The sequence below is a fragment of the Gymnoscopelus braueri genome (assembly GCF_963280865.1).
Source record: "Gymnoscopelus braueri genome assembly, contig: SCAFFOLD_123, whole genome shotgun sequence".
NCBI classification, from domain to species: Eukaryota; Metazoa; Chordata; class Actinopteri; order Myctophiformes; family Myctophidae; genus Gymnoscopelus; species Gymnoscopelus braueri.
The window spans coordinates 115,855-140,433 of record NW_027660724.1 but is presented as its reverse complement, the minus strand read 5'-3'; the positions used below and the strand labels follow the sequence as shown (position 1 = coordinate 140,433).

Here is a 24,579-nt window from a genome sequence, read left to right as displayed (position 1 = left end):
CCTGACAGAGCTTTTGTCGCAGGATATGAACGCATCGCTGTCCGCCACTGTTCCGATGCTCATTAACATTCAGAAACGGCACATCGTCGTGAGTGATGATGGTAGCAAGGTCATTAAAACCCTTAAGACAACACTGACCCAGGAGATTGACAGACGATGGAATCTCAAAGAGCCCCTCCTGGCGAGCAGCATTTATATTAAAGCTGCCGTTCTTGATCCCCGTTTTAAGAAGCTTTCTTTTTTGACCGATGAGCAAAAGGAGGAGGCTTATTCAGCGGTGGAACATCTAGCTGAGAGTCTAGCGGATATGCCTGTCCGTGTCCGTGAGGAAAGCCATGACAGTGACAGTGACCCTGAGGAGCTGGAGCAGCCGCAGCGTGAGCCCCCCACAGTCCGCCCAAAAAAACAGAAAGAGAAGGACCTGGTGGTTTCAATGCTGATGGACGTTGATGATGAGGAGGAACAGCCAGGAGAAGAGGAAAATGAGCTGAAGGCTTATATAAAGGACTACACAAAAAGCAATGCAGGACCATTGGAATGGTGGAAAAAGAACGAGGAGAGATACCCAAAGCTGTCAAGAGCTGCAAAAAGAATCCACAGCATCCCATCCACCTCCACACCGTCAGAGAGGATCTTCTCCAAGGCAGGTTTTATTATCAGTAAAACAAGGAGCGCTCTTCTCCCGGGAAACGCGGACAAGTTGATTTTCCTCGCACACAACTTGAAAAGACTGAACAAGCTGACACAAGATCAGTAAAAAGAAAAAGTTGTTCTTTTGATCAGGCAGGTTAGGTATGCTAAGTGTTGATTAAACTTTCTACCTAGGCTACATTTTTATTTTATTTTGTTATCCTAATTAGCCAAATATTATTTTGTTATATTATTTATATTAGGGTTATTATTTCGTTTTGTTATTATTATTACTGTATTCTTCTTCTTATTTGATTATTGTTTTTTTTTGTTTTTTTGGCAGGCTTTAATGTTGCTCCGCACGACATGTGCAGCGAGGCCAGCGACAATCAGCTGGGTTAATAGGGCTGTCATATAGATAACCAAACTGTCTTATTTGCCGTAAATTGTGGACTAAGTTTGTTGTTATATGTTTAAAAGTTTAAAAGTAGGGCTGCCCTCGTTTTTTTTCTTTGATTATTATGCCGAGTTGCGGACACCACACGCGGACAGTCAGTTGTGTCACCCGTTTAAGTTTTGGAATTTGGACTGAACTGAACTGAAGTTTAAGGAGTTTTTTGTACAGTAACTAGCACTGTGCCAAAAAGAAATAAAAGTTTGCTCTTCAGAGTAAGTAACTAACTGCTCACTGTGGCCTCTTTTTTTGTACTGTGTAGTATCTGAGGACATGCATACAACATAGTCATACAGATCACACATACACAAGGCCCCTCGCACACACACACACACACACACACACACACACACACACACACACACACACACACACACACACACACACACACACACACAATACCATATCTCTCAACACATACACATACACTCACACCCACACTCCTCTACACACACACACACACACGCACACACACCCCTACACATTCCTTGGCAGATTGATGACTATTACTCCCCTAAACATACACACTGCCTGACTGCCTGACTCATTTTACAGCCACTATTCCTCTCCAAGGCCATACCTAAAGATACCACAACTGTAAACCCTAGCTTAAATGCCTCTGATTGCCTCATAAGGTCAACTAACTTAATGCAAACCTTAAATAATGAATGAGAATTATGAGATGAGTTATCTATTAAAAAAATACATCCTTATGTCACGTCAAGAAGACATACTGTTTAAATGGGTGTTTCACCTTTCTCTTTTAATAAGCCAAAGTCGCAACAAAAAAAAACGGGAAAGGGGGGGGGGTGGTTGGAGTCGACTATTGGCAATTAGTCGCCAAACTGATTCGACTAGACAAATCTGATGCGCTCCCTCACTACTGCCCATTAGGAAATTTCGACAGAATCGGCCATAGACTGGATTAAAACACTTCTTTATTGACAAATATGGATTAATACATTACACAAACTAACTAACACCTAGCTAACATTTGGGGCAAGCGGGTAAACACCTTATATTTAGCATTTGTACATGTTCGGAGAAATACAGGCTTTACTGGTGACAAACCAGGGCAAAATGGGGGGGTGGTCACTGTTATGTTTGTCCACTTACATAAACAGCATAATAACGACTGAAACAAGGTTAGAGAGTTTATCCATTGTTTACTTATTCAGCGCGCTTGTACTACAGACACGGTCCGCTAATGATGATGTAACAACCTCTCTTAAAGGAACAGTGAGCTGCCAATATAACAGTAGTGCCAAGACTCAAATACATAACAATTCGTCCCTTCTAATTTGTATGTACTCTAAGCCAATCTCAACCAAACAGAAATTAAGGCCCCATAACAAACAGTTATGAATGTGATACAGAATACAGAAACTTGACTTTGATTTTGTTTATTTTCTTTGACAATGGGCCCAATAATGTGTGTGTGTGTGTGTGTGTGTGTGTGTGTGTGTGTGTGTGTGTGTGTGTGTGTGTGTGTGTGTGTGTGTGTGTGTGTGTGTGTGTGTGTGTGTGTGTGTGTGTGTGTGTGTGCGCGCGTGCGTGTTAAAGTTCCAGGGTCTTGTTGTCCATATCAGTGTTAACTATAACTCAAAACTCTGAGGGGGTCTATGGTTTCTTTCCGGGTAGTGGCATACTGGGGATACAGGGTCAGCCACGCTCTGAAGAGTAATGTCCACAGTCTCTGGAATTTGAGTGTCATTGTGAACAGTGCCACAAGCTGGTGGCATGAAGGTGTCATCTGCGTCCTGAGGAGTATCTGAACTCGCTGGCTCCGTGGTGACTTCTCTGGTGGATGCATCTAGAAGTTGGTCGACGTGTCGGCGCCAGATCAAGTTGGGCTCCACACCGACAAGGGTCCTGTCTGTGACAGTATCTCACCAGACTTCTATTTCTGGGTGGGACTGCGATAGTCTCTGGCCAGGACTTTCTGTCCAACGTCAAAGGTTCTCATCTTCCTTTGCAGCTGACTGGGAGAACACTGTTTCTCTTGAACGTGTTTGCGAATGTCTGGTTTTAGCAAATCTAAGCGTGACCTCAAGGGTCTTCCTAGGAACAGCATTGCAGGTGTCTGTCCTGTGATGGCATGTGCAGTGTTCCTGTTGGCCAGAAGAAAGTTGGCTACCTTCTGTTGCAGCACTTCCTCCTTACTACTTGCTTTCATTGACTGTTTGAAAGTTTGAATAAAACGTTCTGCCAACCCATTTGTGGCTGGGTGGTGAGGGGTCGACGTGATATGTTTAATGCCATTGCTCTTGAGGAAACATTGAAACTCCTGCCCCATGAACAAGCTGGCATTGTCACTCACCAGTTGCAGGGGCAAGCCTGCACGAGCAAAAAGCATTCGCAGGAGGTTTACTGTCTTAGCAGCAGTAGTTTTCTTAACTATAAAGATTTCGGGCCACTTTGAATGGGCGTCGACAACAATACAAAACATGTGATCCAAAAACGGCCCAGCATAATCGACATGTATGTGTTGCTAGGGGTGGAGGGCCATTCCCATGTGTGGACAGGTGCTGGCTGGGGTTGTCGCTGGGTCTGTTGACAACCTGTACATGACTTGGCAAGGTCTTCAATTTGGCTATCCATGCCAGGCCACCATACATAACTTCTGGCAAGGCTTTTCATTTTAACTACACCAAGGTGTCCTTCATGCAATGATGCAAGAACTCTCGAACGTAGCTTTGGAGGTACAACAACGCGGGACCCCCACATAATGCAACCTTGGCACACAGAGATTTGATGTTGTTTGGCGTACTCCAGAAGCTGGGCATCCCTGTGTGCTGACCATCCATTCACTGTCAAATCATAGACCTTAGCTAGGACAGGGTCATTTCTTGTCTCTCTTTGTACCTGTGCGCTAGTAACAGGCAGGGGTTCTATCTGTGACATGTGTAGCACTACAGCAGGATCAGTAGCTTTTTCAGACTTCACTTGTGGAAGCCGGGACAGTCCATCAGCATTTCCATGGAGCTTAGTACTTTTATATTCAATTGTGTACGTGTGCGTTCCTAAGCATAAAGCCCATCTCTGTATGCGTGCCACTGCCATGGCGGGAACACCTTTTCGGGGACTAAAGATGTATACTAGGGGCTGGTGATCAGTAATCAAAGTGAAACGTTGTCCATAGAGGTACTGATTAAACTTGTTCACACCCCATACCAAGCTCAAAGCTTCTCTGTCAATTTGTGCATAATTGCATTCAGCAGATGTTAAGGACCGAGAAGCAAAAGCAATTGGTCTCTCTGAGCCATCAGGCATCCTATGTGATAATACAGCCCCTATGCCATATGGTGACACATCGCAAGCCAGGCGCAGAGGAAGGCATGGGTCATAGTGTGTCAACACTTCATTGGAGGTTATCAGTTGCTTTGCTGCTGTGAACACCTGTGCACACTCCTGTGTCCACCTCCATTTGGTGTCCTTTTGCAGCAGTGCATTCAGTGGCTGTAACACAGTTGAGAGATTTGGCAAGAAGCAATGGTAGTAGTTAATTAAACCTAGAAATTAGATCTTGTGAAGGCCCTGTCTGTCAATTTTGTGTCCACAGTACTCAATGGAGGCTTGGAAGAACTCACATTTCTTCTTATTAGCTCTCAGGCCATACTCCTCCAGCCTTGTTAGAACAGCCTCTAGGTTTGCCAAATGAGTGGTAGTATCTGGGCCAGTCACAATAATGTCATCTAGGTAACACTGAGTGCTTGGTATTCCTTGCAACACCTGGTCCATGGCCCGCTGCCAAATCGCTGGGGCACTAGTAATGCCAAACACTAGTCTAATATACTGGTACAGGCCCGTATTTATGGTCAAATATTTCCGTGAAGACTCTTCCATTTCCATTTGTAGATAGGTCTGTGCAAGGTCAATCTTTGAGAAACGCTCACCGTGTGACAAAGATGCAAAAATATCATCTATACGTGGGAGTGGGTACTGCTCTGCATGTATTACAGGATTCAATGTCACTTTAAAATCCCCTCAAATCCTTACTTTGTCAGTTGTCTTTTTGCCCACAGGTACTGTAGGCGTTGCCCACTCAGCCCAGTCCACCTTGGATAATATTCCTTGGTCCACTAGTTGTTGGAGCTCGGCTTCCACTTTAGGGCGTAAGGCATATGGGACAGGACGAGCCTTGTGAAATGTTGGCGTTGCATTGTTCTCAAGCTCAATCCGTGCCTTGATGTGTCTTAGGGTACCGATGCCCTCTCTGAACACTTGAGCATGTTTATCCATTATCCGTGTCAGTTGCACGTCTGCACACAGATTTTCCTCCTTGGTGGCGATTTGCATGGCCTTTATATCATGCCAGTTCAGATGGATGTGCCTCAACCACTGTCGTCCGAATAATGGCACGGCTCCATACTTAAGTACATACAACTCAAGGTTGCCGCTTTGGCCCTCATATGTCACTTTCACCTTCAGTTTTCCCAGTGGAGTGATCCGCTCACCTGTGTATGTTTTCAGTCTCACACTGGTGTTTCAGTTTCAGTTTAGGGAAATGCTCCTTGTAGTCTTGTAAGGATATGATAGACAGTGCAGATCCAGTATCCAGTTCCATTTTGAATGGCACTCCATTAACTTTAGGTGTCAGCCATATGACTTCATTGTTATCATCTTCTGTGGAGTATAAATCAAGACAGGCCAAATTCTCTTCATTTGAATCCTCTGAGTCTGTCTCTGTTACTTCATGCACTTTTGGCTGCTCTTTCCTGTTCTCTTCCCTTGTCTATCACTGTACCTTGATTTACACATTTTCTGTATGTGTCCTCTTTTGTTGTGCTGCCTGCAGTCTTTATCCTTGAACCAACAATCTGCAGGGTCATGTGACTTTTTTCCACATCTGAAGCAGGGCTGTGTTTTCTCATTGCGTTGGTTTGTTTGGAACTTGTGCACTGATCTTGCTTCATTGTGTTTGCCTTGTAACTCACTTGCATCCTTTGTTGCCGTTTCCACTGATATGGCTATTTCCGATGCACGAGCTAGTGTTAGTTTGTCTTCAGTCAGGAGACGTTTCTGGATGCCTTCATTGTGCATCCCACACACAAATCTGTCTCTCAGAGCGTCCGATAGCCCCTCCCCAAACTGACAATGCTCTGTTAACCTACGGAGCTCTGCAATGTACTCCAATATGGTCTCAGACTGTCATTGATTCCTTGTGTGAAATCGAAAACGTTCTGCTATCAGCAATGGCGTCGGCGTTCAAATACTCATTATGCAAATTGCAGAATGTCCCATTTCACAAGTTTTCAAATGTATAAAAACCTTTTGAAAATAGCAGATCTCTCACAATGCGTCGCATGATCTCGCATCGCGACACGTTGTGAGCTTGTACATCTGCTATTTTCAAATGGCCAAATTGTATATAGGGCTGAAGTGGTTAATGTATGTTTTGTAATAATCTAAATCTACAAAGTAACTAGTAACTAAAGTTTTAAAATAATTGTAGTGGAGTAAAAGTACAATATTTGGATCTGAGATGTAGTGGAGTAGAATTAAAAGTATTGGAAATACTCAAGTGAAGTACAAATACCTCAAAATTGTACTTAAGTACAGTACTTGAGTAAATGTACTCATTTACTTTACACCACTGGACACTAGTCGGTTCAATACTAGCCATGTTTCATGGCTAGTTCAATATAAAACCTTTCATGGCTGGTTTTACTCTAACTTCATTCAGAGTTTAGTTCAATATAAAACCTTTCAAGGCTGGTTTTACTCTAACTTCATTCAGAGTTTAGTTCAATATAAAACCTTTCATGGCTGGTTTTACTCTAACTTCATTCAGAGTTTAGCTCAATATATAACCTTTCAAGGCTGGTTTTACTCTACCTTCATTCAGAGTTTAGTTTAATATAAAACCTTTCATGGCTGGTTTTACTCTACCTTCATTCATTCAATATAAAACCTTTCATGGCTGGTTTTACTCTACCTTCATTCATTCAATATAAAACCTTTCATGGCTGGTTTTACTCTACCTTCATTCTTTTTAGGAAAAGGTGCTTCGGTATCACATTAGTTTGTCTGCTAAATACTTTGGACATCTGTAGACAGCAGAAGCCAGTTGTGGAAGTCAAGAAAGTAATCCATTATCCATGCAAGTTTAACCTCAGCGAACTTGCAACATTCTGTTGCACGGGTGTCTGTTACTACAGAATATGCGTCGACATGTATAAATATTTTTTATCTCAGTATAAAAAATCAAGACAACACGTGGAGTCGTAGGCTACTCTTAATAATTAAAAGTTTGATTTTCCTGTAGACTTGTATTGTCTTTTTTTTTACAGGTTCATTTATTTTCGCGCCCCCCCCCCCCCCCCCCAAAGGCATTCGCCTAGCTTGCCTGTGCTTAAACACAGCCGTGCCCATTGATTCACCGATCTGTCCATCAGCCCCCGCCCCGCGCCCCTCCTCCTCCCCCAATGTGCAGCATTGAGAGCCCTGACTTCACAACATTTGGAGCGACGCCCACTGCACTCTGGTTGGTTGGGGAAATGAAACACTTCCTATGCCAGGAACGTCAACAGGCTGGTCCAGGCTCTTATTTTTGAGCAAAACGCGAACGAAAACAAAAGCCTGGAGATCGAGGCTAGTGTCGCCCAAGCGTGCCATCTCAGCCAATCTTTTATTTTATCCATAATAATGAAAATAGTCTATGATGCCTTAATGTCACTGCAGAGGCTCAGACGCACCTCCAGTATCTGCACGGTATTCATTTATAATAGCCTACTGTAGGCTACTGTATATTGATCACATGAACACCACACACAATAGCCTAATATTTACCATCTGATGAGGAAACTAGTGGATGAAAGCTGTGTCCAGGAGAGCCATTCCCCATTCCGACGTTGGACAGTGATATATTATTCCAAAATGAACTAATTTAATCAATAAGTAATCAATAAGCTCTAGTCCATAATCGGATAGCAGCGTTCCACTTGTAGCTATGCCCTGGATGTCAACATCATCTTTTTAACTCGGTCAAGGTGAGCAATGTTCAGTAGAAAAGGCTTATATAATCCTTTCCATGTTTATAGTTTATTATCTGGTGGTGGCGTTAGCTGTAAACTTATTTAGTCTCATCAAGCTCACAACGCTTCGCGATGCGACGCGTTGTGAGCTTGTAGATCTGCTATTTATTTTTTAAATCTTGAAATAAAATGTGGAATATTTGGAAGATTTCTAAAACATTCTAACAACAGAAATCTACTACGGGGCTCCAGCTGGCACAAAACATTTTCAGATGGGAGTTATAGGGACAAATTAGCCTACATTAATTTGGGGGTCCATGACATAAATATTTGAGAATCACCAGTTAAAAGAATTGAACAATTGTGAAGCAAGCCCAAATAAGCAACTACACTTTAGAAACAAGCCCAAAAAACTGCACCCCGCAACTACCAATATTAACAAGCAACTTCACAGAAAAATAAGCCCAAATTCCCTTATAATAAGCGGACATGGCAACACTGCTCGGTACGGTGAAGTTGAAGTTGGATTTTCATTTCCTGTTGCCTTTTATGGTGTGAAAAGGGGAGTGGAACAATGCAAATTAACTTCTCGGGAACGCGCTTGACGTTTTACGACCAGCTGGCAGCCGTCATAATATACACCTGTGATCCGCACGTTTGAGGCATCTACACCCCTTTGTGAATTGCAAGTCAGTTTGTGCTTAAATGAAGTTCATAAAGGAGGTCGTATTTTCAGTAAGCACAAACTGACTTGCAATTCTCAAAGGGGTTTGTATATCCCTGAGATGTGCGTATGACCAGGTGTAGGACATGATTAATCTGGAAGGCTGCATCCAACAGCATCCAACTTCAACGTCACCGTGCTGAACAGTGTTGCCATGTCCGCTTATTATAAGCAAATTTGGGCGTATTTTTCTGTAAAGTTGGTTGTAAATATTGGTAGCTGTGGGGTGCAGTTTTTTGGGCTTGTTTCTAAAGTGTAGTTCATTATTTGGGCTTGCTTCACAATTGTTCAATTATTTTAACCAGTGGTTCTCAAATATTTTTATGTCATGGACCCCCAAGTTAATATGTAGGCTAATTTACCCCTATAACCCCCATCTGAAAATGTTTTGTGCCAGCTGGAGCCCCTTACCAGATTTGTGTTGATAGAATGTTTAAAAAATCTTCCAAATATTCCACATTTTATTTCAATTTGTTTTGAAAATAGCAGATCTACAAGCTCACAACGCATCGCATCACAAAGCGCTGTGAGCTTGTAGATTGGATTGTAGATCGGCTATCTCCAATGTATACAGTATATCATTTCAATGTATACAGTATATATAGGTTTACAGTTCTCATATGGCATATGGTTTACAGTTCTTTTGGGCTTATTTTCATAGACCTGGTTGCTTATTTCTCTCACAAAATCTGGCAACCGGTGCTGCAGGAGTTAAAGGAGCATTTCACCCCTGGAAGCAGTTTTCGGTCTTTTAATGAAGTTTAGGACTCAAGAAACAAGATCCTGGTTTTTTTTGTGTGTAAAATCTGTGTTTTTAGATATCTAGTAATCTTTGCGTAATCTTCGCGTCTTCGTGACGTTATTTACGTCACGAGAGCTAGGTCTCATTCCTTTCCGCACTACATGTCTCGGCGCGTCTCAGTCAGACCAGCTCCAAAGACAGCCCCCGTAACACTTTGTTCAACCTTCTTTCCCCACTCGGCCACTCCCATTAGCTGCGGCCAGCGGGCAACCCCCCTTGCAGAGTGAGGCATTACTTTACCTGAGTTATCTTCTGATAGTTGTACTTGAATGTTGACATGAAATAATAATCCTGTGTAGTGTTTCATAAGCGCAAGCGTGAAAGAATCCAAATACAACGTGGAGCGACGCGACGGTAAACAAACACTGTGAAAGGCTAGGATCATAATATCAAGGATTCGACAGTTATGTCGCTACTACACGGAAGTAGAACGGCTAAAGATACCAAGGATTTGTCAGTGATGTGACATCACTAACGAATCCTTGAACATGAAGGATGAGATGGACGCTTTTGACTTCCAGTGTTGCCAGATATTGTGAAAGAAATAAGAAACCAGGTCTATGAAAACAAGCCCAAAAGAAGATAACTAAGCCAAGAGCACTTTAAACCTAGACATGGGATATTATGTATTTGAAAAATGCTGATCTACAAGCTCACAACACGTTGCGATGTTACCCATTGTGAGCTTGTAGATCTGCTATTTTCCAAAAAATCTTGAGGGGAAAAAAGTGCAAAATGTGGAGTATTTTTTTATCGTTTTAACAACACATATTTGGCACAAATTATAATTTCAGATGGGGGTCTGTGGAAAAATACATGAACATGTTTGAGAACTACTGGTTTAAACAACAATCAAAACATTTGGAAGGATACAAGCCCAAATATCAACTACATTTTAGAAAGAAGCCGCTTATAATAAGCAGACATGGCAACACTGAACACTGGCACACATGTTGTGTGTTGTCATTGAAGATCACGCCCACAGGCAGCCTCCACTCCCCCACAAGGAGGTGCAGTGCACCAAAGCATTATGGTCATTGTAGTATTGCAGCGTTCCAGTCAAATCCTAGTCAAACACACATATTTCATTATTTTTCTGGCCATAGGGTGCACATTCTAAATTGTTCTACTGTTATCTACTACAAATACTATTAACATTGAGTGATTGCAGTTTCTTCCAGGGGTGAAATGCTCCTTTAACTTCTCGTCCAAACTTACAGATGTCGGCCGCATTGCCTTGACACTGACAGACAACTTGAACATCATTCTGATCTGTCTGGAAGCGAGTCCCACTATTGCTCGATGGATCAGCTGAACGTAATGTGTAATGTTTACAAGGTTTAACCCCGCCAGCAAATAATAGACTAATAACCTGGAAAGGATATTTTATAAGCCTTTTCTACTGAACATTGCTCATGTTTACCGAGGTAAAAAGATGATGTTGAAATCCAGGGCATACAAGTGGAACGCTGCTATCCGATTATGGACCAGAGCTTATTGATTACTTATTGATTAAATTAGTTAATTTTGGATTAATATATCACTGTCGGAATGGGGAATGGATCTTCTGGACACAGCTTTCATAAACTAGTTTTCTCATCATATGGTAAGATGTATTAGGCTATTGTGTGTGGTGTTCATGTGATCAATATACAGTAGCCTAGCCGACAGTATTATGAATTAATACCCGCGGAGCGAAAACTGGAGGTGCGTCTGTGCCTCTGCAGTGACATTATGGCATCATAGCCAATTTTCATTATTCGATATTATTTGTGTTTTAGCAATTTACAGTAGCAGGAAAGATAACCAGGCACTCAAATGAGTAAAAAGTCTGAAACAAACTATATTATCTCTAGGTGCTCAGGGCTTAATTTGTGCCGGAGCTCGACTCCAGAACCTGCCTGCTGCGCTCCGGGAAATCTAGGAGGTGTTCTGTCACCTCACGCAGTGACCTGAACTCTAGATGTGAGGGCCACGTAGCAACCTGAACTCTAGATGTGAGGGCCACGTAGTGACCTGGACTCTAGATGTGAGGGCCAGATAGTGAACTGAACTCTAGATGTGAGGGCCACGTAGCAACCTGAACTCTAGATATGAGGGCCACGCAGCAGCTTGAACTCTAGATGTGAGGGCCACTCAGCAGCTTGAATTCTATATGAGGGCCACGTAGTGACCTGAACTCTAGATGTGAGGGCTACATAAAGGCCTGAACTCTAGATGTGAGGGCCGTGTAGCAGCCTGAACTCTAGATGTGAGGGCCACTCAGCAGCTTGAATTCTATATGAGGGCCACGTAGTGACCTGAACTCTAGATGTGAGGGCTACATAAAGGCCTGAACTCTAGATGTGAGGGCCGTGTAGCAGCTTGAACTCTAGATTTGAGGGCCACGTAGCAGCCTGAACTCTAGATGTGAGGGCCACGTAGCAGCTTGAACTCTAGATTTGAGGGCCACTTAGCAGCCTGAACTCTAGATGTGAGGGCCACCTAGCTACATGAACTCTAGATGTGAGGGCCGCTGCTATTTTTGGCTAATGTTCCCCTAGAAAATGGATTCTGGGGTTCAAGTGGTTTATTGAATACATCTATTCATAGTGTCATCTCACCTTCAGCTGTAGAGACTCTTGTACTTGTTGACGTTGAACTTGGTGGGTCAGCGTCTGTAGCTTCATGCTGGTCTGATGTTACAACTATTGTGTAAGAAAAGACAACAGACATAAGAAATCTGCTATTACCTCCCAGTAATTATCCTGACATTAGATTGATATTATTTGAGTTTTAGCAATTTACAGTAGCAGGAAAGATGACCAGGCACTCAAATGAGTAAAACGTCTGAACCAAACTATAATAACGTCTGGGTGCTCAGGGCTTGATTTGTGCCGGAGCTCGACTCCATAACCTGCGTGCTGCGTTCCGGGTAAATCTAGAAGGTGTTCTCACACCTCACATAGTGACCTGAACTCTAGATATGAGGGCCACGTAGTGACCTGAACTCTAGATCTGAGGGCCTCATAGAGACCTGAACTCTAGATGTGAGGGCCACGTAGTGACCTGAGCTCTAGATGTGAGGGCCTCGTAGCAACCTGAACTCTAGATGCGAGGGCCACTGCTATTCTAGGCTAATATTTGCCTTAGAATATGGATTCTGGGGTTCAAGTGGTTTATTGAATACATCTATTCATAGTGTCATCTCACCTTCAGCTGTAGAGACTTTTGTACTTGTTGACGTTGATCTTGAATTTGGTGGGTCAGTGTCTGTAGCTTCATGCTGGTCTGTTGTTACAACTATTGTGTCAGAAAAGAGAACATACATAAGAAACCTGATATTACCTCCCAGTAATTATCTTGACATTAGAATGATTTTATTTGAGAGAAATGTACAGTAGCAGGAAAGATAACCAGGCACTGAAATGAGTAAAAAATCTGAGACAAACTATAATAACGTCTGGATGCTCAGGGCTTCATTTGTACCGGAGCTTGACTCAAGAGCCTGCCTGCTGCGCTACAGGAAATGTAGGAGGTGTTCTGTCACCTCAGATGCATGTACCATTTTTATGTATACATTTTTATTTAGCTTTCACATTTCCCCTCAATTTCCCTTCCAGTGATTGAAAAGGACCATGGATGAAATGAAACTGCCTATGTTTGTAAATCACCACAATAACCACTATTATTCACTGTTCGAAAAAATGGTTGCGTCTGTGAGCCAGATGATCTGACTCCTACACTCACTACATTAGTTACAGAGGGCTCTGCAAATAACTCAAAGGCCCCGCCTCCCCCATGTCAAAGCAAGGCCCTGCCTCCCCCTCATGTCAACGCTAGGCCCCGCCTCCCCCTCATGTCAAAGCAAGTTCCAGCAGCTATAACAGAAATATGAATGTCACCTCTGTCTAATTAATTATTAAACTATGATAATAATGGTTTACCAACAACGTACATCAAAATATTAGACATTTCAGATTATAAAAACAATAAACAGTCTTTCATTTCATTAAGTGTGAGTGGAGGACCAACATCTCATGATATAAGGTGTATTGATATTAAAGTAGTTCCATTTGTATACACTGTGTGCGGTGTTGGGCAATATTACTCTATTAGATAAGTAATATGTTACTAATTACTTATCATTCCTTCTAAAAAGCAATAATGATAAATGGACTGCATTTATAAAGTGCTTTTCTCCAAAGCACTTTACAATACAATGTACTTCACATTCACTTATTCACACACACATTCAGACATACATTCAGACATTCACACACATGCACACACACACACACACACACACACACACACACACACACACACACACACACACACACATACACATACACATACACATACACATACGCACACGCACACGCATACATTCGGATTCCAAGACGGCCGCTCTACCTCCTGAGCCACTGCCGCTCACAATAATAAAAGAGCCACATACGGAGGAACACAGACCTGCACATACTGTATAGTATGAATCATAACTTTGCGTGATGGCGCATGCTTAAAAAGAACAGATCTACAAGCCAATATCCTGTACCATCGCACAGTGTTGATAGCTTGAAAATCAGTTTCTTTCAATTTTTTTTCTCTTTGTGACAACCTTCTACTCTGATGTTTAAATGCTCTGCTCCACAGATCTGCAGCTGACTGCTGGACACAGTCTCAGACAGACACACCACAGCACCGGCTCATAGACAATGATACAGAGAAGAGAGAACGCTTTTATCTCATAGACAATGATACAGAGAAGAGAGAACGCTTTTATCTCATAGACAATGATACAGAGAAGAGAGAACGCTTTTATCTCATAGACAATGATACAGAGAAGAGAGAACGCTTTTATCTCATAGACAACTAGAAAAAGTGCTCCTCGGAGCACAGGTCTCCGCCAGGTCAGGTAAGTTATTGTGGCCTCCTGGTGGCGCTATAATAGGCCAATGTGAAAAGGGTGGCATTTCTTCCTCTGCCTAGTGGGAATGTGCGTGCAAATTTTCACGGAAATCGCACGCCGCGTTCATGATTTGAGACATTTTGTTCAAAACGGACCAATCCTGCAACCTTAGCCAATCAGGATGGAATATGAAATATCGGACAGATGCGTCTTGATCACATGACTATAGAGATACTGTGTACCGATTTGCGTGATGTTTGGATAAAATCTGAAGGATTAATATCCAAAAATGTATTTGACATAAGTCGGCCTCCTGGTGGCGCTGTAAAAAGCAGATGTAAAAAATGCAGTGCAGATGTTTTTCCTTGGCCTCTAGGGAGTAGGCGTGCAAAGTTTCACGCAGATCGGTGCAGTTATAGTTAAAAATGCAAATCGGCCTGTTATAGCGCCACCATGAGGCTGATGTGAAAAGTTTTAAGTGCCATTTCTTCCTCGGCCTAGTGGGAATGTGCGTGTGCAATTTTATGGAAATGGAAAGCTGCGTTCATGATTTGAGGCAGTTTGTTCAAAACGGACCAATCCTGCAAACTTTGGATGGTAACCTTAGCCAATGAGGATGGAATATGGGAAATCGGACAGATAAGGGTTGATCACATGACTATAGAGATACTGTGTACCGATTTGCAGGAGGTTTGGTTAAAAACTGTAGGAGTAATGGGAAAAAATGGGTTTTGCACAAATCGGCCTCCTGGTGGCGCTATAACAGGCCCATGTGAAAAATTTTAGGCAGAGGTTCTGAATTGGCATCCAGGGAGTGTGTGTGCACAGTTTCGCAGCGACCGGGCCAACGGTGCCGGAGATTTGGTGGTAACACACAGACAGGACGGACGGACGGACGGACGGACGGACAGGGGCGAAAACATACTCTCTCGCCATGCCTTTCGGCCTGGCGGAGACAATGATACAGAGAAGAGAGAACGCTTTTATCTCATAGACAATGATACAGAGAAGAGAGAACGCTTTTATCTCATAGACAATGATACAGAGAAGAGAGAACACTTTTATCTCGGTCAGAAACTACAACAAATCACATTCATTTTAATGAGTAAAGCAGCATTACTTGGATCAGTAATGTGTAATAATATTACTGTTTTAGCTGCTATAATATATTACACTACTTGTTACTGCATGGGTAAAGTAATTATATTAACGGTAATATATTACTAAGTTACATGTTATTGCCCAACACTGGCTGTGTGTTTCTACAGACTACAGGTAAATAGTGTAAACCGACCAGACAGTTGAATCAGTTTATTGAACACATCTATTCACCTTCAGTTGTAGAGACTCCCCTCGTTGTAGAAGTTGTTGGTGGGTCAGCGTCTGTAGCTTCATGCTGCTCTGATGTTACAACTATTGTGTCAGAAAAGACAACAGACTTGTATAATAAACCTGCTATTACCTGGCAGTAATTACATTAAATTACATTGATTATGCACGTGTGTGTGTGTGTGTGTGTGTGTGTGTGTGTGTGTGTGTGTGTGTGTGTGTGTGTGTGTGTGTGTGTGTGTGTGTGTGTGTGTGTGTGATGGATATTAATGAATTGCACCTGCTGTTCATATCCAATTACAACATAGTTTCAGTAGGTTTATCATGTAAACCTACTGTATGCAGCCTCTCTTCACCTACCTTGGGATGTGTCTGGAAACTTGTCCACTAGATCATTCCTGTGGATCTTCTTCAGAACATTCACCACGATCCTCTGAGCTGCATCACTGGAGTAGCGCCTCACCATCAGATGAGCGATGGTCCTCTTGCCCTCCACATTCGGGGGTCTCTTTGAGATCGGAGCCAGGCCTTCAAGGACATCAGGGTGCCGCAAATGTAACTTGAATGCCTCGAACTCCAAGTATACCAGCTTATCCAGAGTTTTCAAGATGTGTTTCTCAAGTGGCTCAATGGTTGAGTCCTGGTACAAACAGAGGATGATAACATCTCAGCTTCATTCTCTTCATGTGTTCGTTATGAACAGACTGAACACAAGCTTAACCATGCTTTATATACATTAGCAAATACATATTAATGTACAATTATACATGCAATGTTTCTAAAACATATTAAGATTAATTATTTAATACACATATATATATATATATATATATATATATATATATATATATATATATATATATATATATATATATATATATATATATATATATATATATATATATATATATATATAGGCACATGTAGGTCAGTGAAAGCAGCATTAGGGGCCTTGTCCACAGAGAATGAAGACAGTCCATGTTTACATTGTTTCAGTGAAGCTATTTGTGCTAATATAAAAACAATAATAACAAAGCACAACATAATACACAATAATGCACAAGATTTTTTTTTTAAATCACACCCAGTGTGAAGTGAGTGGTGCCTTTGATGAGTGTAGAACTTTCCAGTACACTTCCAAGTATTATTATTATTATTACAATTGTTGCATGAATATTACCTGCTTATGTAGGGTTCTAGCGCCACCCAGTGGGTGTTAGTATTGAGCGCAGGACTGTGTGATTTACGGGTAATGCGACGTCACTTCCGGTTTCGCAGAAGTTTATTTAATTTAGTTTCTTTATTTAGGCGGATTAGCGTGTGTATCTGCATGAGGAAAGTGTTGTCTAAGTGACTGAGTGATTTATATGTTTACTGTGTAATTTTCAGAGGGATAAGTTAGTAGTTTGACAATATATACAGCAGTAACGATGTGGACTGCGCATGCGTCTGTGTGACGACTTCCGGCTTTAGTTCCGGTGTTGTTGTAACTGCGACATTCGTTTGCAAGCAGCCGACCGACCAACGTTGTGTATAAACATGAGCGTGTTTACACGACGTTTTCTTATTTATTCCTGATATGTTACAGTTTGTGTGTATTATATTTCATGTCAGTAATTGTTGTTGTGTTGTTTTCTGTGTTTGTTTGCAGGTTTACAACCTAACAAATAGAGTGTAGAGTGTAGATGTGTGAGTGAGTTGTGTGTTTTAGACAACATCAATAAATCTGAAAAAGCACTTGTTTGAGTCGTGTCCGCTAAAGTTGGTTGCTTGACAACCCTGTGCGAGGGAGATCTATCAGATAGGAGGTGTAATTGGTAGATAAACGTACAGTTGTAAACCGGGGTGGTTTTTATAACCAACGGTATTGACCGTCGGCTACCTCCGACGCAAGAGGACGGGAGGTGGGGACGGCGTGGAAGGAACGTTCCGGTGGACAAGTGAGGATCCACGGGGAGCGACCAAACAACGGCGATCAACGCTACACGACGGAGGAGACCGCTGTGTTGCTACTTGTGTTGCTACTGTTTACACGACGGAGGAGAGCTGTTGTGTTGCACTATTTTCCCACAGTTGTAGATAAAACTGTGTGGGCATAAAGGAGGAAACGTGACTGTGTCTGTGAATATATTGCTGAACACTGCTGCTGCTGTTTGAGCTAAGAACTTGACTGTGTCTGAATATATTGCTTGAGCTCAGAACTTGACTGTCTGAATATATTGCTGCTATTTGAGCTAAGAGCTAACGAGCTGAATAACACTGTTCACCAAAGAAGCTAACGAGCTAAGCTAACGCTGTTTCACAAAGAAGCTAATACTAAGTTAACACTGTTTCACCATAGCAGCTAACAAGCTAAGCTAACGTTGCTTCATCATAGACACTGCCATTGCTAACTGACTGCCAATGTTAAAAACAGCTGCTTAAGCTAACTGCTGTGCTATTGCATCTGGAGGACTGCCAATGTTAAAAACAGCTGCTTAAGCTAACTGCTGTGCTATTGCATCTGGAGGACTGCCAATGTTAAAAAACAGCTGCTTAAGCTAACTGCTGTGCTATTGCATCTGGAGGACTGCCAATGTTAAAAAACAGCTGCTTAAGCTAACTGCTGTGCTATTGCATCTGGAGGAGCGCTGGTAAGTGCCAACAGTTAACACAGAGGGGTAAACCGAGAAGTACAATGGCAGACATAGACGAATTAAAGCAGAAGCGAACTGTGGCGCAGACAGCATTAACAAAGACAGCCAATGACACAGACTATATTCTGGATGATGCTACTGAAGACGAATTGGTCAGAGCATTACGATCGCTTAAGGACGAGTACGCCAGACTACTTGATGCTAGCAGTGACTATGTGTTCGCTTTAGAAGAAAGTGAGGATGCAACCCATGCAGCGACGGTAGAGGAGGTGTCCAAGAAGAGGGATGCCTGCAGATTAAGATTTAGAGCAACAGAGCAGAGGGTCATGTTGACCTTATGGTCCGACCATGCAGAACCAAAGGTAAACGCTCTTGTAAAGGAGTTTGAGCTCGCTTTTGAGCAAACCAAACCACTTAGCTCACAAGCTGCATCTCATGACCAACGAAGTGTGGAGAGTAACACACTAGACAGACCGCTCTATGCACTTGCGGACGTAGTGCGTGAGTGGAGGCATTTTGTTCCTAAAGACAGTGCAGTGGAGATGGAGAAGCGTTACAGGGAGCTAAGGGAGAAAAAGGAGAGGCTGATGGACGAGTGGTCACACATCCGCGAGGTAGAGGGAAAGCAGGGTGCTGACGAAGAGGAGGAAGAAGAGGTAGACGTGGAATATAATAGCGCTGCCGACCAGCAAGTTGTGGTTGTGTACAACATTCCTAACCAACCTGTCGTTGCTGGTAGCGACTCTCTCCCTGTCAGTAACCCTCCCCTGCAGGTCGATGGACAAGTCACTGACAATAACTCTGCCCAACCTGCCGGAGCACAGGCAGCGGCCACTACCAGTCAGCCACAACCTAGTGCTTCCCCACGACTGAGACGGGCAGACAGTGTGGCTCCGTTCAGTCCAATTCCGAACTCCACTAGCACGCCGCAGCAGCGGAGTGCCCGTGCAGTGCCACACGGCAACGATAGCGTGTTGCAAGGAGGGTTTGCACCCCACAGCGGTTCCAGCATGGCCCCTGGAGGGGGTAGCAGCGCCCTGTGGGCCAGGCCAAAAATAAAACTTGCGGACATAAGTCTGCCTAAGTTCTCTGGAGACAGGAGAGACTATTGGCGCTGGCGGAAAAACTGGGAGAGCCTACAGGTGATGGCGGAGCCCTCAGGATCACAAGAGTGCAAGTTGTTCCACCTGCTCGACAGTATAGAGGGGTCGCTGAGGAAAGAGCTTGGGTTAGATCACTGCAGGAACGCAGATGACATCTTCAGGCTCCTAGACAATCGATTCGGAAACAAGAGGATAACTGCTCGCCTGATCGTGAAGGAACTGGAGGAATTGCCTGTTGTTAAGGGCTACCAGCCTAGAAAGACAATTACCTTAATTCAGGCAGTGGAGAGAGCACTGTTTGATCTAAAAGACCTTGACATGGAGGACGTCATAAAAAATCTGATGACTGTTGCTACCATAGAGAACAAGCTTCCTGTAGCTATCAGAGAGAAGTGGCTCCACTATGAGCGGGACCTTGTAAATGACGTTACCCAAGGGAATTATTTTGACAGACTGTTGCTGTTCCTGAAGGGCCAGGAGGAGGTCCTCGAAAGGCTAGCGGAGCTGGAGCTCGGGTCCACCTATGCTAATGACAGGACTAGCCAGCGTGAGAGAGAGAGACCGAGTGAGAAAAGACTGGAAAGGCAGTCATTCACCCGGACAACAGCGAGTGACGTGGAGAGGAGGGAGTACCAGCGGGAACCGTGCGCAATGTGTGGGGATGAAGAACACGGAAAGAGACTTTTCCGCTGTAAGGCTTTCAGGAAGGCTAATCTGTCAGAAAAGAAAGCCCAGGTAAAGGAGGCAAAAGCATGTCACAAGTGCCTGGGTGTTCACAGAGCTGAAGGCGCATGTACAGAGAGATTTCTCTGCCGAAAGGAAGAGTGTGCAGGGGAGGACGCTCCTGCAGACCATCACTACTTCCTCTGCCCCTGGCCATCGGGGGAGAGGGTAGCTACTAAGGAGGAACCCAAAGCGGAAAAGAAGAGAGGACCTCGTGGTATGACAGAGGAACAGGAGGCTGTCATTGCGAAGTTAGACCTGACTCCACACCAGTTGGAGGCTGTGAAGAAAGCCTTCACTAACAAGTCAACCTCTAAAGTATGCACCAGAAGGAGTCTGGTTGAGGAGAGTGGCTTAAAGGAGCTACCAGTCCTTATGATGCTTGTTGACGTCACAACAAGAGGGGGAGACTGGGTTGGAGCCCTGGTTGACCTCGCCTCCGACACAAATTATATCACACACCAAGCCGCTGAGAGACTCGGGCTGACTGGTGAACCGATCACACTGGTTGTGTATGGTGTTGGGAAGATGAAGACGAGAATCAACACGAAGAGGTATCTCGTTACAATCAAGGTGTGGTCACCACGAAGGACCTTGAGGTTACATGAGATGATCTGCTACGGCCTAGAAGACATCGCCAAAGTAGATCGGGTGGTGGACTCGGAGCGGTTGGAGCAGTTCTTCCCGGGAGTCGGACTCGATGGAGTCAAAACTGGAGAACTGGCCCGTCCCGAGAAGGTCGAACTTCTCATCAGTGCTCGTGAAGGTCGGCTTGCACCACAAAGAATACGGAGGAACGGCGACCTCGTGCTATGGGACGGTCCACTTGGCAAGATAGTGAGTGGTGTGCATCCAGACCTCTTTGAGGAGGTAGAGGTAACAACACGCCATCAGTCAACTCACTTTGCACGCTCAATGAGAACGGCGACTGTCAAGGTGGAAGAGCACTTCCCGAAGGACCTGAAGCAGAGAAGTGATGTGGACGTCGGATCAATTACTGCTAGCGACAAGGAAGTCGTAGAGGCGGTGACTCCCTCAGAAGAGGCCGTGGAGGAGACAGCAGTAAAGGAGGCTGCTCCTGCAGACGAGGCTATGGAGGAGACCTCAGGAGAAGAAGCTGCAGAGGAAACGGTCAAAGTGGCTACTCCTGCGGGAAAGGCCGGGGAGGAGACCTATACCAGCCCACACTCCGTCAACACACCGGTGCGGAGCATCGTGGGCAGCAGTCAGGAATGTAGGGAAGTGTGTGTGGACAGCATCCTGCTGAAATATCCAGATGTGCTAAGCCCCGTCCTCAGTTGCCCACGCACACTGGAGGCAATCGTGAGGGAAGTCGAGGCCATACCAAAGAAAGGTGGCCTCGACCTCAAGCCGCCCCAGTGGGTCCTGTCTGGTCACAGTGGGAGGCGTGGAGCGACTGAGAAGACTCGGGTCCGGTCTGGTCAAGGTGGGAGGCTAGATGCGACAGAGTACAAATCAGAGACACTGGTTCTGCCAGAGCTGCTCAAAGAAGACCCTGTGTGGCAAAGTGGTCGTGAGCTCCTGGCCGATCCTGTTGAAGAATGGCCTGTGAAGTCCGCCTCTGGAGTAGTTGCTGCTGCTAGAAAGGTTGTGAGCGAGCCTCAAAGAAAGGCCCTCTCAGCTATTACCACAAGGGCACAGGCCAGGATGGAACCTCCCCATGGCAGTCCTGAGCTGAATAAAAAGAAAGTCAGGAAAAAGGATAATATGCTGGGATCCCCAGATGTGACGGTCTCTGCCTCTGAGGAATACAAAGACCCCAGAGGACTCTGGGTGACTGCACTCGTAGACCAAGTCGACCGTACACCGGCACAGCGGGAGGCGTCAACAGTAGCAGAACCTGCTAGGAACGTCGCCGTGGAGAACCTGGTCTTGCTGGTAAACCTGGGTCGGGTCGTGGATGAGTGTCCTGACGAGAAAGGGGTGGTCGGAGACGTGAAGGTGAGGGCGTGTCATAGCCTTCCCGTCTTTGCTGGTCTGTCCAAGCGTGACCAGCACGTAGAAAATTGCCCCTCCACCATCCTCCACAGGGATGCTAGGAAGGTGGTGTCCAGTGGAGGAACGATAAGGAAGAAAAGATTTTCCCACTGCCATCCTCCCCGGGGGCTGGCGGTGTGTTTCGATACAGCTAGTTCCATGCCGGTGCGACTCGGTGCCGCTGCGGCTGGGCATGGCCGAGGTGCAAGCACGTCTTGGGGCGGGCTTGTGTGTCGGTTTATGGTTAGCTGGCAGTGGTGCTTACAGTAGTTGCATTCGTGTGGTCTGAGCTTGAAGGATGTTATGCGCATTGAGGACGTGGAGAAGACCTTTTTGTTTAGCATAGTTTTGCCTTTTAGGTACAATGTTTGACGGACTATTGTTTACAGTGCATAAAACATTTTTCCCTTTTTTACTAAAGACTTCGAATGTGCTTATGTAGGTTTTGGTGTGGTTTTCTTAGGACTTGAGGCCAGAATAACCAAGTGGGAGGTGTAGAACTTTCCAGTACACTTCCAAGTATTATTATTATTATTACAATTGTTGCATGAATATTACCTGCTTATGTAGGGTTCTAGCGCCACCCAGTGGGTGTTAGTATTGAGCGCAGGACTGTGTGATTTACGGGTAATGCGACGTCACTTCCGGTTTCGCGGAAGTTTATTTCATTTAGTTTCTTTATTTAGGCGGATTAGCGTGTGTATCTGCATGAGGAAAGTGTTGTCTAAGTGACTGAGTGATTTATATGTTTACTGTGTAATTTTCAGAGGGATAAGTTAGTAGTTTGACAATATATACAGCAGTAACGATGTGGACTGCGCATGCGTCTGTGTGACGACTTTCGGCTTTAGTTCCGGTGTTGTTGTAACTGCGACATTCGTTTGCAAGCAGCCGACCGACCAACGGTGTGTATAAACATGAGCGTGTTTACACGACGTTTTATTATTTATTCCTGATATGTTACAGTTTGTGTGTATTATATTTCATGTCAGTAATTGTTGTTGTGTTGTTTTCTGTGTTTGTTTGCAGGTTTACAACCTAACAAATAGAGTGTAGAGTGTAGATGTGTGAGTGATTTGTGTGTTTTAGACAACATCAATAAATCTGAAAAAGCACTTGTTTGAGTCGTGTCCGCTAAAGTTGGTTGCTTGACAACCCTGTGCGAGGGAGATCTATCAGATAGGAGGTGTAATTGGTAGATAAACGTACAATGAGTTAATTTCATAAAGTTATATAAACTAGAGGAACAATGTTAAATCCCTGTCCATTCATTTCAAGGCTGCTCAACAGGAACACAGAGGGGGCGGGGCTTAAGCAATTACAACCTTTCCCTATTGGCCGTCTAAGAGCACCTGCTAAGTTTGGGAAGTTTAGCATGCTGGGAACTGGAGTTATGGCTGTTTAAAGACCTGCCAATAAGAACACAGAGGGGACGGGGCCTGTGTGTGTGTGTGTGTGTGTGTGTGTGTGTGTGTGTGTGTGTGTGTGTGTGTGTGTGTGTGTGTGTGTGTGTGAGCACTATGGTCATGATATGGAAAGTGCTCCTCAGCTCAAAAGGCGTTCTCTGTGGACAAGCCCCTCATAGTTTAAATACTGTTACTGTATGAATGTAGAACTTTGCATTAGATGGGAGTCCAGCCGCATTAGATGAGGCTGGACTGCTATGAGCGTGCATGTGTGCAAATGCACATATAAATTAAAACGTCAGATACAATAGAGTATCCTATTAAGGACTGGTTTCTTTGAATTAAAAAACAATACTAATGTCTTCGTTCTTACAGTGAATGTCTACAATGTAATGAAATACTGAACTCTGATCTTAAATTAGTTTATTGTATAAATAAACATACCATTTGATGTGTCCTCCCTGTGACTGATAGCGGGTTCCCCATTCTTCCTGGCTGCTTCTTCTAATGGTTCTGGTGACAGATGACAACAACAAAACAAAAGTGACATTTATACTAACTGTGTACTTGTGTTCATACAGCAGACATCCCACCCTGGAAAAATCATGGAAAAATCCAGCGTGCCACGTTGTGAGCTTGTAGATCGGCTATTCTGCTTTGACTATTATCTCCAAGACAGCCTTAAGCTTTTACTCAAGTAATTTACATTTTAGGACTTACACAAGTATTTGGTATATTTATAACTGTCATTCCACTACGTTTCAAAGACAGATATTGTACTTTTGACTCTTTAATACTACATTTCTAGGAAGGGTAAAAGTGCATTATGAATTAACCACTTAAGTCCTGTTTCAAATAATGAAAATAGAAGACATGTTGTGAGCTGATGTGTGTAGATCTATATAA

At 43.9% G+C, this 24,579-nt stretch overlaps 1 protein-coding gene across 1 annotated transcript in view; it reads right to left on the bottom strand.

Annotated features, from left to right (window-relative positions):
* LOC308081265 (protein NLRC3-like) overlaps positions 1–24,191 on the bottom strand; it is a gene marked incomplete at its 3' end in the record, with an annotated part of 47,533 nt that extends 23,342 nt beyond the window's left edge. The window contains exons 1-4 of the mRNA XM_080457652.1: positions 24,118–24,191; positions 16,168–16,447; positions 15,811–15,891; positions 12,191–12,274 (exon numbers count right to left, since the gene is read on the bottom strand). Of these exons, the coding sequence (XP_080313778.1) occupies positions 12,191–12,274; positions 15,811–15,891; positions 16,168–16,447; positions 24,118–24,159 (487 nt within the window). The 5' untranslated portion in view covers positions 24,160–24,191. The remainder of the gene's footprint in view (positions 1–12,190; positions 12,275–15,810; positions 15,892–16,167; positions 16,448–24,117) is intronic.
* Positions 24,192–24,579: the final 388 nt, after the last annotated feature.